A 17,903-nucleotide genomic window follows, 5' to 3' on the forward strand; every position below is an offset into this window, starting at 1 on the left:
AAGTCCTCGCCACCCCTGCTCCCAGGGCAGTTGTCTTTGTGGCCTCCCATCCCTCTCTGTTTCATCCTCTATAAAATGAGGGGCTGAGCCCCAAATAACAGGCTTCTTTGCTGTGATGCAAAACTACCGAATCTTTCTTTCTGACACACAAGGCATCGAGCAGCCTCTGAAATAAGCAAAGCCACTAGCAGGCTTCCTGACTTGGCTTTGTAGGTACTGAATACTCCCTTGAAAAATAAAAACATAGAGGCACTTTTCTCCTGGCTGTTTATTACAGAACGAAGAAAAAACACACTGGCTTGAAACAGACGCCAGATTTCAAATGTAGAGGCGAAATACGAGGTGGCAATTAAAATGTGATTACACAAAGTCTGGACACTGAGGAAAGTTTACAGGACAGTGGGTGTGGGTTTTCTATAACAGACACTTAAATATACATGACAATAATTGCAGATAGAAACCATCAAAGACAAACCCCAAATCAACTATTAATGTTTACAGATGTTCCCCCTCAAACCACAGAGCCTTACATCAAAACAAATAGTGAAAGGCTTTAAACCAGGAACAGCTCGCCTTCACCCCACGAGGGTGCACACAAGCTGGGCTTTTTCTCTCGGTCTGAATGGTAAAGGGAGGAGGATACTCTAGCTCCTCAAGGTGGATTGCTGAGACAGTGCTCGGCGCACACGCTCTCTCTGCGCCTCTCCCAGATCTGGAGAACTCTCTCAGCCTCCTGGTAAAGTGTCTCTGTGGGGCACTTAATGATAAAACGGCTTCTGCTATAAATGCTCATTAGGAAAGAGCTAGCGGAGACTGAAAGGTTTGCAAAAAGAGATTAAGAATCACACAAGGCAATAGGATTTTTAGTGAACATAGAAATAAATGGCCAAGTGGTTTTCTATTTGGCATTTGTCAACTTGCACAACAACTCTTGGTCACATCCACATTGCTCATTGCATCAAAACCATAAGCGACTCAGCCACCTAGCTTAACAAGGTATCACTGGAGCAAACAACACAGTCTGCATATTTGTAACAATGTATAATAAACACAAAACAATGCATAGTAAACACAACTCTACTGAAACAAAAGCCGTCGCTTTATTTACAAAGTCACAAAATGAAGTATAAATACTTCTGTCATTAATGTTTAGGAAAACCATTTACAAAATTTTCAAATATGTACACGTAGCTTGAAAAATCACCAGCTTTCCATTTTGTCACAGGTAGAGGGAGGGATAAGCATGGGCTGACAACACCACTCAAATTGTAACGGGAGACAGCTGCGGGTGTGGAGTGACACCACTCCCTAGAGCGATGTCAACGTGGGCGTTTCTATGGGCATCCTGCTCAGATTTAAAGCGCCCCAGCATCCTGGGTGACTTGTCCAGCATTCTGGGCTGTGGCATTTTGAGCAGCAGCATGCTGTTCCAAAATGTCATCGATCAGCCTCAAGTTGCACACCCAGTCTTCATCTGGGCTCACACAGGAGCCTTTCAAGAGAGCTTCAATGAAATCTACCTCATTGCAGTCAGGTGACGAAATCAGATCATTTAGTGGGGGTTGGGGCTGGCGCAAAAAGTCGGCAGGTGGCAGCTCAGGGGGAATACCCGTTCTGTTGAACGGACCTGGGAACTGGCTGGCGGCAACGGCAGAAGCAGCAGCAGCGGTGGCAGCAGCAGCCACATAGCTTGGTGGCTCGATGCCCTGTATGGGGCTCAGGGGACTAAAGCTGGCCATACCCTTCTGGAGGAACTTGGTGGTGTTTGCTACAGGCACTGGGCCCCGCACCGGGCTCTGCCTGAGGCTCTGACTGCCCAGCAGGCTGAAGCTGGGGTTGTTGGCCAGAAGAGCACTCACCTTCTGGCCAGGCCTGCCTTCAGAGGCCATCTGATTGGGAGTCGCAACTGTCTGCTGCGATGGGAACACTGGGGCCATCAGGGGCACTCTCACAGGCGCCTTGGCAAAGATGGAGTTGCTATCAAAATGCTGCTGAACACTATTATCCACTTGGCTCAGGGGTGGTTTCCCCGAAACTGCTGTGGTCACAGCTGCTGCCGCTGTGCCCCATGCAGCATTGTTAAACACAGTGGGAATTCTTGGCACACTAGGCCGTCTGAGCTGGTGGGGACTCAAGGACTGGGTGCCCAGGGAGCTGGGACAGAACCCAGGCAGGGGCACTTCTGGTGGGGTGGCCTTGGGACTCTGCGTATGCTGGCAGACAGGGCCAAGACTGCCCAGGGGAGTCTGGCCTGAGTGCGAGGGGATGGGAAACTGGGAGCTGGAGGTGGAAATTCCTTGCCGCTTCCCCAGAGTTGGTGAGATCACTTCCATGCCCTCGCAGCTCTGGTGCCTGCTGAGTGGGATCATTCCTGGACTCAGATTGTTCTGAAGGAGCCCAGTTCTGGGTGGCATCAAGTGCTTGCTAGATGGGGGGCTTGCCTTGATCCGGCTACACTTGGAGGTGACTTGTTCTTGGGCAGCTACATACAGAGAGAATTGGGGATCAGTTCCAAAGGCATCCTCGACTTGGGCTGTGGCCACCGGAGTGAGGCTCCTGGCCCAGCACGGACTTCTCACCTCCCGCCCTTGGCTCTCTACTGAGCCCCCCGACCCTGCTCCCCAATTCCTCACAATTCCCCTCATTTCTCTGCCCTCAGCCTGGAATTCCGTTCTTCTGGGAAGCTGCCCCAACTTCCTAGGTCTGTGCTCACCAAAAGCAGATCACACTGGACTGAAATGGCAGCTGATTTGTCTCTTCAAGAAAACTGGAAGCTCCCGGAGGCCAAGGTCCATGTCTGCTTTTACACTCAGTGCTCTGTATGCAGGGCCTGGCACTGCCCACCCTTTGACAGGTGGTGCATATTTTGTAGAAGGAAGGAAGGGGCCAGGTGGGGTGGGCTGGTGGCAGGAGCTAGCTCAGTTTCTTCAATTCTCTACCCGATGGATGTGACCTGGGACAGCAAGTGAGTGTGGTGAGTAAGTGCGGGTGGTGCTTTGTTCCCCTCTGTTCTCCTCATAGCCAAGATGGTCTCTGAGTCCAGATCTGGGGCTCAGACAACATTTGTACAACTGAGCTGTAATGGGGTTCCTTTCTGAAGGCTGAAATCTAGGAGTTGACATTCTGGACTCCCTGAGTTCTGAAGAGCCTGGGGATGGAGAGACATGGAGCAGAAGATGGAAGGTAGAGTCCCAGGTGCCTAAGATGGGAAATGCATCTCCCCTCATTGTCATGAGAGTCCATTCTAGCTGATATCTACCGTGGCCAATATCTACAGGTACTTTTTTGGAGTGGACACTGAGTCATGTAGCAGTCATATGGTTTACCCAAAGTCAGGTAGGGGAGACAGTGCAATCAGGGCACAAGCCCAGTGTGTCTGACCCACCGAAGAGTCCATGCTCGTATCTACAAAAATGATTTCTTTCTCTTGTAATGGTGCCTAGGTTCTTTTATTATCATGGCATGTGTATGTTTTTCAACTAGGTTACAATCTAGCCCTATAAGGTTAACCTCCTGGAGGCCAACAGCCTTCCTGAAACTTGTCTGTGCTGTCCCTGCAATTGGAGTGTGCCCAATGTGGCACTCCAGCCTGGACAAGTGGGACACAGACTCTGCTGGTATCAGGCCAAAAGAGGTCTTCCATAAGACTGGAAGAGCAATGGTGTAGAGGTGTAGGTGTCACGGGCTACGATAAAGATGCTGACCACCTGTTGAGGGCAAGCAGCCTCTCCTGACCCTCAGACAAATGCTGAGTGTTCCCAAGACTACCCTTGGCCTGGTCCAATCTCATCCCACTGGTGCATAAGGGTTGCTGAACTCATGACTCCTTGGCCAGCCTGCAAGCTCCATGAAGTGGGAACTACATCAGGCTTTTTGCTAACTGCTGTATCCTAGGCCAATAAATGTTGATCACATTTATAGTGGGGACCCCTGCTATCTATCTGTGGAGGCTCCGGGAGCCCCTGACACAAACTTTCTGAAGCAGAGCCTCCCCAACCCCTTTTCCATTTCCTATACCTGACAGATGTCCCAGAAACCCATTAGAAATGGAAGGTCACTGCAGCAGTGTGTGAATATGTGTGTGGGAGAAGGGCAGGATCAGAGCCCTGGGGGTGTGGCAGCCCCCAAGTGATTCTAATCCAGATCCTAGCGGGTGTGTCCCTGTCCCATTGAAATAGCTGCTTTAAGGGGCCTGACTCAGGGAAATCAGTCTCTTGAATTAAATGATGATTTTGGAGTCATTTAGACCAGGCCTTCAATTGGGATCCTGCTCTTAGAGTTGGATGAATTATTTAACTGTTTTTCAGATCTCTTCTCTCTCAATGCTTTCAGAAACACAGACAGTAACTGCTTACTCTGAAATGAATTCTCACCCCACTTCCACATATGCACCCCTTGCCCGCCCCCTTGGGAACACTGGCCTTAACTGCTTACCTTGAAATGGACTCATCTGTTGGGAGATATATGCATTCTGCCGTTCAGGGGTCATTGCCATATGACCTGATCTCTGTTCCTCTTGCTAAACAGAAGACGAAAAAGACAAATTAGATTACAGCTACCAATAAATAATTAGCCTGAGGATCACTGCGTGGGGACCTAGGACTTGGCTTTGGTGTAGCAGAAAGCATGAATGAACACACCAACACACATTCGCATGCATGCCCCACCCTCTCGAGCAAAATTCCACAGGTATAAATAAGATTCTGCACCTGGGTTAAAAACACCAACTGCAACAGCATAGAATGGGGCAGGAGAGACAGAACTTAACAGCAAGAGCACACAGAAAAAAGATTTAGGCATTTTGGATGTCCATCTGCTCGGGATGGGTCAGGATGGGTCAGCAGTGAGATGCAGTCACCAAAAGAACAAATGTAACTTTAGGTTGCATTAATAGAAGCAGAGTATGTAGAAGGAGGGAGGTGACAGTCCTGTGCTAACTCTGCCTTGGCCAGGCTATACCCACAGGAGTCTGGGCATGCTAGTCTCAGGGAGACCCAGACAGACTGGCTGCATTCAGAGGATGGTAAGTAATGTGAGTGGGGATTGGACTTCAAATTACCCAGACAAAGAATGGCTGAGCAAGCGGAGGATGCTGTGGCTGGGGCAGAGCAGACTGTGGGCTATGTAGTGGTGGATGCCTAGCCTCTGCAGGGCTGTCATAGGGAAAGGACATTGGGAAGAGAACCGAGGCTTGTTCCTGGTGGTCCTGGCATGAACGGCCGGATGATCACATGGTCAGGTGGACACAGTCTCCAACACTGGGAGTAGCCAAACACTTACTGCCAACCTCCCGCCCTTCTCCTGAGTAGTTGCAGCATAGGCAATTCGGAGGAGCTTCCTGTCGCCATCTGAAAGCTGGCGGGGTGGGCAGGGGGAGGAGTGAGCCAAGTTTCAAGGCCGCAGTTTCAGCACTCAGTCTGGGATTGGCTCAAGGAGCAAAGGGGAAGAACATAGCCAGGAGGGAATAACATGAAAGCCCCCAGACCCAGAGAAGGCATGACTTGCTCTGAGACCGTCAGCCAATTGGTGTCAGGTTGTGAGTTGGATCCAGGCCTGACTCCCAGTCCAGTGCTTGAAGCCTCCTCACCCCACATAGTGAGGGGAGCCCGGCCATATCTGCTCAACTGCTGCCATCTCTCTCCCTTTCTCAACCACCAAGGCAGCTCTGTCTGGGAGCACATGCTCCAAGTCCACTTTCTGGTCTGTGTCCCCCCAGACACCAGAGGACTTGACTCTACAACATGGTCTGCCCGTGCAGTGCCTGCTTTTCCAGCAAAGGGCTTCTGGGAACCCTTCTCTGCACTCGGTGGGGCTGGCGGGAGTGGGGCGGGGTAGAGACCCAGTGCTTGGGACTGTGCCCGGCTCTCAGGCCTGGCAGCAGTTCCTGGCCTTGGTTCCTGCCAAGGCAGAGAGGACAAACACATGGCACCGGGAAGACTACACCAGAAGCAATTCCACCAGACTGGGGTTTGCTTTTCTATCCCGCCCTTAGCCTGCTTCCTGTCCTGGTCCCTGCCTCCCCCTCCACTGGAGCTGCTGTGTGGGCAGTGAGGGGCTGTTTCTCAGCTGCCCTATGCAGCTGCCCTCTCCCTGCTGAAGCATTGGCAAGGCGGCAAGGGGTGGGGGTGGGGGTGGGGTGGAATCTGCCTTCTCAAGCTCTCATTATACTGAGCATGTCTCACCCATTATTTGATGTCATCTAGCAACACCCCATGTGGACACTGAGGAGCACGGGGGTCACATGACCACTTCCCAAGGCCGCACCATCCGGATCGGCCTGAGATGGTCAGGTCAGGGTTGGCGGCCATTTCTGAAGGCAGTCCTTTCGCTTTGCCTCTTCTCCTTGTACCAGCCTCAGGACATCAGGGCAGAAGATCTACAGTCCCCAGCTTACTGATGTGACAGCAGAGGCTCAGAGAGGTTAAATGACTTGCCCAAGGTGACACGGCTAAGAAGTACAGTATCTCCTAACTGCAAACCAGGTGCTTCTGCTGCTTCTGGGGACAGATTCCTGGGTGGCTGGCTAGGGCTAAACGGTCCTTAATTCCATCCCCACCGGTTGCTGCATTAGTTTCATCAAATAACACAGTCGTACAGAGGTCGGGGTTGGGGGGAAGGGGCAGATGGAGGCTAGAGAGTGTGACTAAGGAAACAGCAGGGGAAGTGTGGTAAAGTCCAAAGGGAGGGACGGAAAGAGAAAGCCAAGCCCAGGGGCGTGCCAGACAAAAGGAAAGGCCATGCCGGAGCAGGGCAGGCTTCAGCGGGTGCTGGGGCATCTTCATCCTAGGAAGCACACATTCCAGAGGACCCCGGAGTCTAATGGAAAAGCTGGCCAGCGTATCACTATGGAAACTGCCAAGGCCACACAATGCTGCTGACACCCAGCTTGGGTGCTGGCGGCCAGCTCTGCAGGACCTTCAAGTCCAGGGTGCCACCAGCAAGCGAGGGCCCTCCATGGACTCTTCACCTTACGGCAGTGTCCAGAGGCACCGCCAGTCCTCTGCTGCTATGCTGGTCCTGCTGTACCTGGCAAAAGGAGCCAGAGCATTCTCTCCAGGCCTCCCGAGGAGGCTGCTTCCTTTGTTTTGCAGATGGAGGCTCCCATCCTTTGTTCTGAATCAATGTGCTCCAAAGATAAGCCCCAAGAAAACAGTTGTTGCCTTTTGACACTGACAATTAGAATCGTTGGAAAATGGAGAAAACAGGAAATGACAAATGGTTTCAGTGACCAGGAGGAAACCGTGCCTGAAAGTTGCTGCTTTGTGACTGGGACACTCGCTTTCTGTTCTCTTATGAAGGACGGCCTAGGCCGTGTGGCCTTTTATAAACAAAGCTATGAAGGGGTCGTCAAATTTTCTAGGGTTGCAACTGTGGCACTAGGTCCTATTGTGCCAGGTGACACTGACAAGCAGCACTGAGTTCTGTGCGAGCCCAGGTGTGCTTCTCTCATGGTGACCCCCAGAGAACTAAGGCCCGGCTCTTCCTCTGTCACACCCCCTCCCAGCCCCCACCCTCAGACAAGGGACCACATTCACAGTCTCAGCCAAGATGACAAACTTGGAAGTTCTTGGGATGCCTTTCTAGAAGCTTCAGGCTGATGCCAGGAAGCTGTAAAGCCCCCACCTGTCTCTGGGGGTTGTGTGCTGGGCAGGAGAGAGGGGAAAAAGCCCAAACTCCACCACTGCCTGCTGGCACAACTGAGCCCATGCCAGGCACTGCACCAGCTTCACTCACCAGCCAACACATGCTAATGTCTCCTGTTTACCCAGGTGCAATCACCTGAGTGCTGCCTTCTCACCACTACACGGGAAGAATGATCTTGTTACCAATTCAACCACTTAAGGGGGCAAAAGGACTCCAACTGGGGAAAGGCAGAGGACAAACGATCAGTGGGACTGAGACAGATGCCCACAAAACATTCCTGGATTTCAGATGGATTTGGGCTGAAGTTCCTTGCCCCATGATCCCCTGGAGGAGAGCATCCTGACTCAGACAAGAATTCAAATGATATAGCTTCTGGGAGATGGCAGTGAATGGATCCAAAGCCTTGTTTTATAAAGAATGTGGAGGAAGGGAGGAAGGAAAGGAGGGAGGGGGAGAGAGAGAGGGAGAGAGAAGAAAGAAGAGGAAGAGAAGGAAGAGGAGGAGGAGGAAGGGGAGGAGGGAGGAGGAGGGAGAAGGGAAAGGGAGGACAGAAGAGGGGAGGGAGGGGGGAGATTATCTACCCCTCCAGCTAGGGAACTCCTGTCTCCTTTCCCAGCAGACACTGCTCCATGAGTGCCCCCACAGAGAGCCAGCCTGCTACACAGCAGAAGGGCTCAGCTACCTGTCCCAAAGGTTGAGCACTAGTGTACTCCACAAGAAAAAGCACCTTCTTTTGTACTTTTTGGAAGCCAGAATTAGAAACAACTCATTCACACTTCTGACTTTTCCTTTGGAATGACAGGAAGATAGTATACTGCATGGGACCACCACACATTCAAGATCTGAGTGGTGGGGACCTCCACCCCCACATGGGTGGAGCCCCCTGAGACCCATGGGCTCTGACTGGCCATGGCCCATAGATAGTGACAACGTAGACAGTGCTGTCTGAAGCCTAGGTGGAGGATGGATGGATGCTCTTAGGAAAAAATTCCCTTCAGTCGTCCTTCAGAAACTATAGCGGCTTCCTAAAATGAATGGCAGGCAAGTTTTGATTGTTTCCTAAGTTCCTCCTAACTCTCAGAGCCTGTGACTCAGCTTCTCCAGAATGCCTGCAGGGAGGCAGGACCATTGGGAGTAATGAGCACGAATTGGGCCACTTCTCCCAGTGGACTGTTAACACCAGGATCTGGGGTGGAACCCACTGAACACCTGCCCTTTTGCGTTGCCTTGGCTCAGCGCCTTTCCTTGCCCAGAATGCAGCCAGAGGGATACGGGCCACAGTAACTCTGGGGCCCCTGAACTTACCTTCCTGAGACCCTGATGGGAAGGTATTGCTTACATGACAGTCCAGTCAGCCCCTCTGTCACTCAGTTGACAAACATTGATCATGGGTCTACTGTGGGCCAGGCTTTGTTCCAGGCATGGGGATAACACCGTTTGTCTCTACTCTTATGGACACAAGTAAATCAATCAAAGCAGATAATGCTCTAATGACCACCCAGTAGGGTGAAGGAATGGAGAGTGGGCAGGTGCTGGCAGAAACCTAAGGTCAAGTAATGGGACCCCAACAGGGAACTGGAACCTGCCACACCATTTTCTATGTTAGGGATCTTTCCTTGCTCTTCTGGAGACCTGACCCATGGTAACGGTGCTGCCCTCAGGTTTGAACTGGTCTGAACCTGTCACTGGGGCTTCACAAAAGGAATGCCATTGAAAGCAAATGGCAGAAATCTGTATATGAAATTCTTTTTGCCCTTTGTTTTCTGTCTTCCCACGTGACCTATGACTGCTGCAAACTCTATTCTGACTCCTCAGTCTTGGCGGGTCTGGGAAGAACTTGGTTTAGATGCTGGGAATGATCCTGGGCAAAGGAAACAAATATATTTCCAGCTTGCCTTTCTTCTTCCCCTGTGGTGCCTGCATCCTCTGTCTCGCACTGACTCACAGGCTGGACTGACAAGGCAGCTGTGCTGAGAGGGAGGATTTAGTGAATGCCAGGCCTGACCCTCAAAGGCCCCCAGGTGGGGCGAATTTCCAAGGTTCTTAGAGAAGATTTGGGGCCACAAATCTGCACTGCCCCTTCACTGCTGGGTGAAAGCTGTTGGCTTGAGAAGAGAGAGAATAGGTGAGGGACAAGAATCTCAAGGCAAGCTAGCTGAGATCCTTTCATTTGTGGCTTCCAAAGAGGGAAAGGCAAGGCAGACAAGGGTGGAAACAGCGACATCCTGAGGGGACGATGTCCATTTTGCTAATTCTGTTTCCCTGGCAGCTTTGTGCTGGACAAGATTTCTCTGGTTTCAGCTGAAGAGTGAACAGCTGAGGAGCTCTGTGACTCTGAGAGAGAGAGAGAGAAATCAATAGCCCTTGAAAGGAAAGCACTGCTTGTTCTTCCAGGCCAGGGCAGGCAGGATAAAGAGAACAAGGCTGTACATACCAAAGCAGAATTTCCATTAAAGGCCAGAATCCTGGGAGGCCCTTTCAGCTTAATGACCATCTTCTGATCACTATCACTTAGAAAATGTTCATGTCTCCAGTTTTCTCTGCAGATAGGGCAGACGTCCTGTGCACATTGATATTTTATGCACCAGATGCAATTCTCTGCAAAGGCCCCCTCTGGCTGGTATCCATCCGCTTGCTCTCATGACCACTAATGTGACTCTGGGGGCAGGTCCAGCCATTCCTTCTAGACTCTAGAATCTAGAGGATGATCCCAACTCACAGCCCTCTTGGACAAACTTGGTTTGGATTCCTTCTGCCTGTACTACCTACCAGACTGCCAGTCCTCCAGTAGGGCAATCCAACTTCCTGCCTCTAGGGTGTGGGAGTCCTGGGTGGGGTTTGGAATTCACAGCAGATGGCTGGCAGGAGAGGCAGTTCCCGAGCACCCACTAGGTACCAAGCAGCAGGTATCAGGTGCAGGGCTTCGGAGGTGCAGAAGAACAGCCCCTGTCCCCCTCAGGTTCCCAGTCTGGCCTCAGGGACAGACAGGCAGGCATGGAAATGGGGTACTGGAAGGTGTACAGCTGAGGGAGAGAGCAACTGCACCCTGGACAATCCCCCACTCATTTCCCTGGAGGTGGGGCTGAGGCACCTGGAGCACTCTGCTTGCTTGGGTTTTCCCTTTGCCAAAGAATGCCGGGCAGAGAGTAGAGAACAAGCAGGCCCAGGAAGCACTAGAAGTCACTCATGGGTGGACAGAGCTTTACCTTCGGAGCTGTCACCTCCTGTGTTCCTCCCAACAACCCTGTGAGGCAGGCGGGCAGGCTGAGCAGGGGACTGTGCCCCATTGACAGATGAGGAAAGCAAGGCTCAGGGGGAAGTGACTTACCTGCGGCATCACAGCTAGGCAGTAGTGGAGCGGGCACCTGCCTCCAGGCCTTCGGATCCCAGCTGCCCCAGGGCGCTGCCTCTGAGGTGCTGTACGAGGAGGTGACTCGGGCCAGCTCATGAGCAAACGAGCTGCTGGGCAGGAAGGACTCACTCCCCAGGGCCTGGCAGGACGGGGGCTGTCGCCCGAGGCTGACCTGGGGGGGCCTGGCTTCCCCAAGCTTGCAGGCTTTGTCTACATGAGTCTACAACAACCGATTGAACAATCCATCAGCTGCTTGGCCACAGAATGGTTCTGACTGATCTTGTTACTGCCCTGAGTGCCTAGCTAGGTGGTTTGGGTGTTGTGGTTATACCCACCAACTGGCTTGGTGGAACAAAACCAAACAGCTTTGTGAGCTTAGCTTGTCTTGGGTCGCAGACTTCTTTGAGAAGCAGTTATAAGCTATGGTTTCTCTCCACAGAAAAAGCACTTATGGTGTCTCCCCCCTTCCAGCCCACCAACATTTTATATCTAATTTTGGGGGGTTTTCTGGGCCACTTAATGCCCATCCGTGGATCTCATGTGAAGACTCGCCTGGCTTGAGAAATCACTGTCTTGTTGAAAATGGGAACAAAGCTAAGTCAGATAGCTGGTTCATCTGCAATGACTTTGACCAAGCCTGAACCCACCCTACCCCACCCCCACCCCACTGACCACCCCCCACAACGGAGCACACAACTCTAAACTGGTTTGTAGGTGTGTGTGTGTAAACACGCTGAGGAATCTGCAAAACCAAATGGTGAGTGCAAAACCAAACAGTCATGAGTAAATCTCACAATAACCATGTCCTGAGCTGCAGCCCTTGTTGAACTATACCCTACTAGGGCCCCAAGATTTTAGGACTTCTGTGGGTGGTACCTCCCCTTTCTATCACGCTTTAGAAGACAGGGATTTCAGCAGAATTGAATGTATTGAACATATGACCCATTTTTTTCAGCCAAAGGCAGTTAAAATAACTTCATACTTGATATCTATGTCAGCAAAAGCTGCAAAACGCAAATGGGTGGCTGCTAAGAGCCCTGACACCCTGACGAGCACATCAAGTGCTTAGCAACAGTGGTGTCCAAAGGACCAGGTGGAAGCCTGCCTGGATGAGAAGTTGCTCTTCTTTCTATATGAAGCAGCACCTCTACTCTCCTGCTTTTAATACCTGAGCTGTGAGTGATCATCTATGTCCATTAGCAAACATCCCAGTGGAGAAGGAAACACTCATACCTGAAATCTAAGCTACATAGTTGGAATCACTTCAATTTATTGCAATAAACACTTACTAAGCGCCTATTGTGGGCAAGTCTTTGCAATGGATAATAGTTCAGTACATATTTTGTTGTAATATTTGAAATAACAATAAAAATTGCCACCACTGAATGTATTGAGCATTTGCTGTGCTTTAGGCACTAACCGAGGTTCTTTAAATATTTGGTCTTATTTGATCTGTATAAACAGCCATCTATGAGAAAGGGACTATTATTGTCCTTATTTTACAAATGAGGCCACTGAGGCCCAGAGAGGTTAACTAAGTTGCCCAAAATCATACAGCCCATTAGTAGCAGAGCAGGATGCAAACCCAGTCTTGCCTCATTCCCAAGCCCACATGTCGTTTGCATTGGTATGGATGTGTGCATGTGTTTAGTCATTAGCACGTTATATGACAAGCAAGTTTTGAAACACAGAAACTTAAAATGTGCCATTAAGAAAAGTACAAGCAAGGTTTTCCAAGGGGAGGTGTGGACCTCCGGACAAAATTTTAAGAACAAATTATAAATACTTAAAAATGGGAATAAAAAGACAACCTAACTACCTGAAGAGTTTTAGAGATGACTCATGCCCACCCTCTAAAACCCAAACAAAAACAACAAAGTCAAGAAAACCCATGAAATCTTAGCAAGCAATTTCTATGTACTTGTGAAAAGGATTTCTTTACCATTCTAATGGGATTTGTGCCAACCATAGAGGTCTCAGTGCCCCTCCCGTGGGGTGGTTCGTGAGTACAGAGCTGAGCTCACTGGCCATCTGCAGCTTCATGAAATCAAGCTCCAGTTTGTCCTTGGAGCAAGGTTATCTGGGACATGAGCAGAGACATTGCTTTCTATAATGGACAATTCTTTCTGCCTGCATACCTAGCTCCTTGATAACTTTAAACACCATTTCATAGCCACACTGGAGTTTTGAAGACCTCAATATGCAAATATTACTCTGGCTCTGATTACTTGTCTGCTCCATGACAACACACTCTAAAAGCAATGAATGGGGCTTATTTGTAGAGAACTGAAGCGTTTTAAGCTTTTGCTCAGGAATCCCTGGTAGCTTCGTGTGACTTGCAAGATATTAGTGATGGGTCAAGAAACAGGGCCCCCCATCAGCATTAACATACGCTTGCAGTGCCTCAGTAGTCCATCAGGCAGAAAAAACTGCAGATGGCACATGGAAATGACCAGCGGCGGAAGATACCCCGACAGCGTGGGCAGTTCTATTTCAGCAGCAATCAAGAGGGGGCCTGGAGCCACTCAATCAAGTGGAGCAGGATGGGAGCAAGCACTGTGCAGACCAATGCAATCCCCAGTTAAAACACAAAATAAATAAAAGAGATGAGATTCAGTCTCTTGACTCTGACTGACTGGGAGCTTTATAGCTGATGCTTGCGTCTTTTCTCCATTTTATTTAATTAGGAAAAGAAACTGCTTATCACACACTCTAAGTGTGAGGTACAACCTCCACAGAAAAGGTTGTTAGGAACATTTCAATTTCTAGAAGTTTCTAAACACAAGGTAAATCCATCTCTGTCCTTGGGATCACTGCGCATCTCAGAAAGGCAAATCAATCAGTAATTGGTGGGCATAATTACTAGCTCATGGACTGACAAGTTCTACACTATTTCAAATCTCACAGAAGTAAGCCATGGGACAGATAGAGTCTGATAGCGGTGCCCCGTTTCCTGGAGGTCACACCTACTCATCCCCCTGGACCCTGGGCTTCTCATGATTGTCAGAGTGCTTGCTGGAACCAGGTCAACCCAGTTTCCCTTTCCCTGAAAAATCCTCCAATGGCTCAAACCAGACTAGAGATGCAAGTGCAAGCACATCCACCCTCTCAGCAGCCAGGTTTTGCGCTCCATAATGTCACGTACCCCCAGTCATACCAATCTCCTTGGAGCTCTCCAGACAGGCTGCCATGTGTGCTCGGCCCTCTGTGCTTGTGCTCCTTGGTTTGCCAAGCCTGGAATGCCCTTTCTCCATGATTGTACTCTGGGAATTCTGTGTGTCTTTTGAGATGAAGCTCCTCCACCCTGGAAATTCTGCCTCTCTTTCCAGGTCCAGCTTCTGTGGCTGAATACCCTTGGCTGACTAAACATTCTTGCCGGGCCAAGTCTTAATCATCTCTAAATCCCTCTGGTGTCCCGACAGTATCTAGCCCAGGCAAAGGGCTCAGCAAATACTTGCAAAATTCAATAAACTTTACTATGTTACTAGCTTGGCATGGTGTTCTAGGCACTTGGGAGATTATAATCTGGTGAACATTGTGCTAGCCTTTTTTTCTGGGATAAACATCAATGATAAACTGAGCCTTTACTCTCATTTTAGCATATCTACTCATCTCTTTTCAATGCTGGTTGGTTTATAAAACCCATTAGTAGAACAGAGAGTGATCATAATCATATGGTGAAAATAACATCAGCTAACACATTTACTGAACATACTTTAGTGTGCTGGGCACTGAACTCTGTGCACACATGAATTTGAGATAGATTGTTCCTAGCTAATAAGATGAGGAAGTGGAGATGGGCTTACTCAGATCACACAATAGCAAGGTGGGGTACAGACAGAAACCAAGCTAGAAACCAAGAAATCCCCAGGTTTGGAAATGCATGGGCTCCTTCTCTGCACATGGCGAGGAGCAGTCAGGTGCTCCTCCTTCTTTCATACTGAAATAACTCTGCTTTGTTGGCTGTTCTGTGACACTCTGTGCTATTCCGTAGCTCAAATGGCTCTGGTGCAAGAAGCTCAGATTATGACTAACCCCCATAGATATTCAGCTGCTTTGCAAGAAGTGGATGACTGCTCTGGGTTTATAAATTATTGACTAGATTGGATATTGGCCCAATCTTCACTCTGGTGATTCAGAAGGAGACGTATGCACATTTGCAAGGTTATAGTAGTGCACTCTAATTACACTGGCTTCTGAGAGCTTGTAGGTTTCTTGACTTAATCATTCGGGAATTAAGGTAATGGATCCTTAACACCTTTTCTTTCTCTGACCTTTACTAACCATGTAACAGAAATGAGCAGAGAAAACCCAAGAAAGCGAACTGGAGACTTGATGAGTGTGCCAAAGACACCTGGAGTCCAAGGTCCTCTGTGGCTCCCTGACTTCAGAAGCCAGCCTCAGTTGTTCAAGTCACTCGTGAGGTTACTATGCTAGAGCACTAAGTATTATCCAGATAGCCCAAAGAGGTGAAGGCAGACATGTGGAAGAACCTGGATTTTGGGGCAAGTTGGTGAATGCCTCCTGTCCCATGTCAAAGAGAGGTAATAGGAGACAACTTTGTGAATTTGAAATAATGCGCTGGGGAAACAGAAAAATGTCATGTGAGTCACTCTTCTTGGCTTTTTTCTTGCCATTACCCTACTTGGCCAAGTGCAAATGGAATTTCAATATATCATAAGTATGCATCTATTGATAACAATGCAAGAAAGCTGTACAATTCAAGTCTGAGATTTTGTAAGAAACAGAATTTCAGAATCTCTGTAAGCAGCGCCGTCCAACAGAACTTCCCGAGTTGATGCTGAATCATCCCAGAAAGAATAGAATGCTCTAGAACTGTGCTGTTCAATATGGTAACCACTGGCCACATGAAGTGTGTAGCACTTGAAATGTGGCTAGTACAAATGAAGAACTGAACTTTTTAAAATTTAATTTTTAAAATTTAAAATTTAACTTTTAAAATTTAAATAGTTACATGTGACTGCTGGCTACAGCATTGGACAGCACAGCTCTTTGGCATAGAGGCTAAGAGTCCAGGCTCTGGAAAAAGAGTGTCTGGACTTGAATTATGTGTTTGCCACTTCCATGCTTTGTAATTGTGGGAGAGTTACTTAACGTTTCTGTGCCTTAATTTTCTCATGTGCCTTAATTTTCTCATTTGCAAAAGGGATTAATAGTTGTATATTATTCATAGAGTGGTAAAGGTTAGGAGGACTAATAGAATTAACACATATGCAGTGCCTGGCATGTTGTATGCACTCCAGGAAGGTTAGCAGCAGTATTAATTAACAATACTTCCACCATGTATTGAGCCCCTTTCAACGGTCCAGGCACTGATCTATGAATTTTACACAGATTAACTTAAAACTGGACATGCTGTTCTAGGTGTGGTCTGGCCAACATGACTCAGCAGGACCTGTGTTTTGGTAAAGTAAATTAATAATAATTGATGATGGTAATGATATTATAAATATTTATTGAGAAGTTACTCAATGTAAGGCACTGACCCCTTCCCAGGGTCATTTCAATTAATGAATCCTCAGAACAATCCTATGAAGAAGGTACTATTATGATCCCATTGTAAAGATAAGGAAACTGAGGCACAAAAAGGTTAAGCAACCTGCCCATGATCACCCATTGGTAAATGCTAGAGCCTAGACTAGAACCTAGGTATTGTCTGATTTCAAAGCCTGTGCCAAGCTTTGTGTGATCAAAGTGCCCAGGTGAAACTTTTGTTATTGCAGTAAGTAGACTAGCAGCAAGAATATTTTGGAAGGCCACTGGGATTCTACAGCTGTGCAATGGCTGCAGGGCTGGCTGCTGTGAGACCCAGGTGTCTTCTTCTTTTTATAATAACTGTACCTTGAAATGAGAAGAACTCCAAGTTGGGGAATCTCTGTTATGATATGTGTGGTATGGTGGGTGGAGGAGGTACATAAGTTTCACTAAAGAAATTCTGGCTGGGCACAGTGGCTCATGCCTGTAATCCCAGCATTTTGGGAGGCTGAGGTGGATGGATCACCTGAAGTCAGGAGTTCGAGACCAGCACGGCCAACATGGTGAAACCCCATCTCTACTAAAAATATAAAAATTAGCTGGGCATGGTGGTGCATGCCTGTAGTCCCAGCTACTTGGAAGGCTGAGGCACAAGAATCACTTAAAACTGGGAAGCGGAGTTTGCAATGAGCCAAGATCACGCCACTGCACTCCAGCCTGGGTGACAAAGTGAGACTCCATCTAAAAAAAAAAAAAGAAAAAAAAAAAGAGAGAAGAAATTCTACAGAAAACTCGATGGTAGCGCCAATCCCATTCATTTGGTGAATCTGTTCTGTAAATTTGCATTTCGTAGAAGTTTTCTTGGAGCAGGGTACCCCCTAAGCAAGACCTGGAAGAGTTTAGGCTTTCCTGGAGTTTTTCAATCACAAATGTATATAATTTAACTTTAACATTTCAAAATGTAAGTGTTTATGGCTGACTGAAATTGACTGGGTCCAAAATCAAATTCACTTCATCATGTAAATTCTCAGATTTGAAATTTAATTACAAAATTAAGTTCAACTGATAAATTGCTACTTTGACAATGGGAAAAAGAACCCAATAACAGAAAAAGGTAGAACCCATATAAAGAAATGAAGGAATTACTATCCCCTGGGCAGTCACCTCACTGTGGCACATTCCTGTGGATATCCCATAGTACCTGGCATAGAGTAAATCTGCAGTACACTTCCCACTTCTGAGGTTGAGGCTGTGGGGCAGTTTCACAGTGACCAAGGCTGTGCCTATTGTCAGCAATGCTGGGTAATGAGGTTGGTGGGCCTCTGGGCATCATGCTACTTGGGGGAGCATCAGGGACTGGGTAAAAGGGAAAGGGCATCAAGGCTCTCCAGAGTCTAGAGTTTCAGTAGCC

At 48.5% G+C, this 17,903-nt stretch overlaps 1 protein-coding gene across 19 annotated transcripts in view; it reads right to left on the reverse strand.

The window, feature by feature from the left end:
* Positions 1-250: 250 nt before the first annotated feature.
* LOC105495896 (mastermind like domain containing 1) overlaps positions 251-17,903 on the reverse strand; it is a 144,499-nt gene continuing 126,846 nt past the window's right edge. For 9 of the 19 annotated variants that reach the window (XM_071088269.1, XM_011765824.2, XM_011765826.2 and 6 more), the window contains 4 exons: positions 10,973-11,216; positions 7,027-7,169; positions 4,435-4,519; positions 251-2,482 (listed from right to left, as the gene is read on the reverse strand). In XM_071088269.1, coding sequence (XP_070944370.1) covers positions 1,356-2,482; positions 4,435-4,519; positions 7,027-7,169; positions 10,973-11,216 — 1,599 coding nt within the window. In that variant the 3' untranslated portion in view covers positions 251-1,355. The other 10 variants (XM_071088273.1, XM_011765831.2, XM_011765832.2 and 7 more) reach the window with 6 other exon arrangements.

The sequence above is a fragment of the Macaca nemestrina genome, chromosome X, assembly GCF_043159975.1.
Source record: "Macaca nemestrina isolate mMacNem1 chromosome X, mMacNem.hap1, whole genome shotgun sequence".
Taxonomy (NCBI): Eukaryota; Metazoa; Chordata; class Mammalia; order Primates; family Cercopithecidae; genus Macaca; species Macaca nemestrina.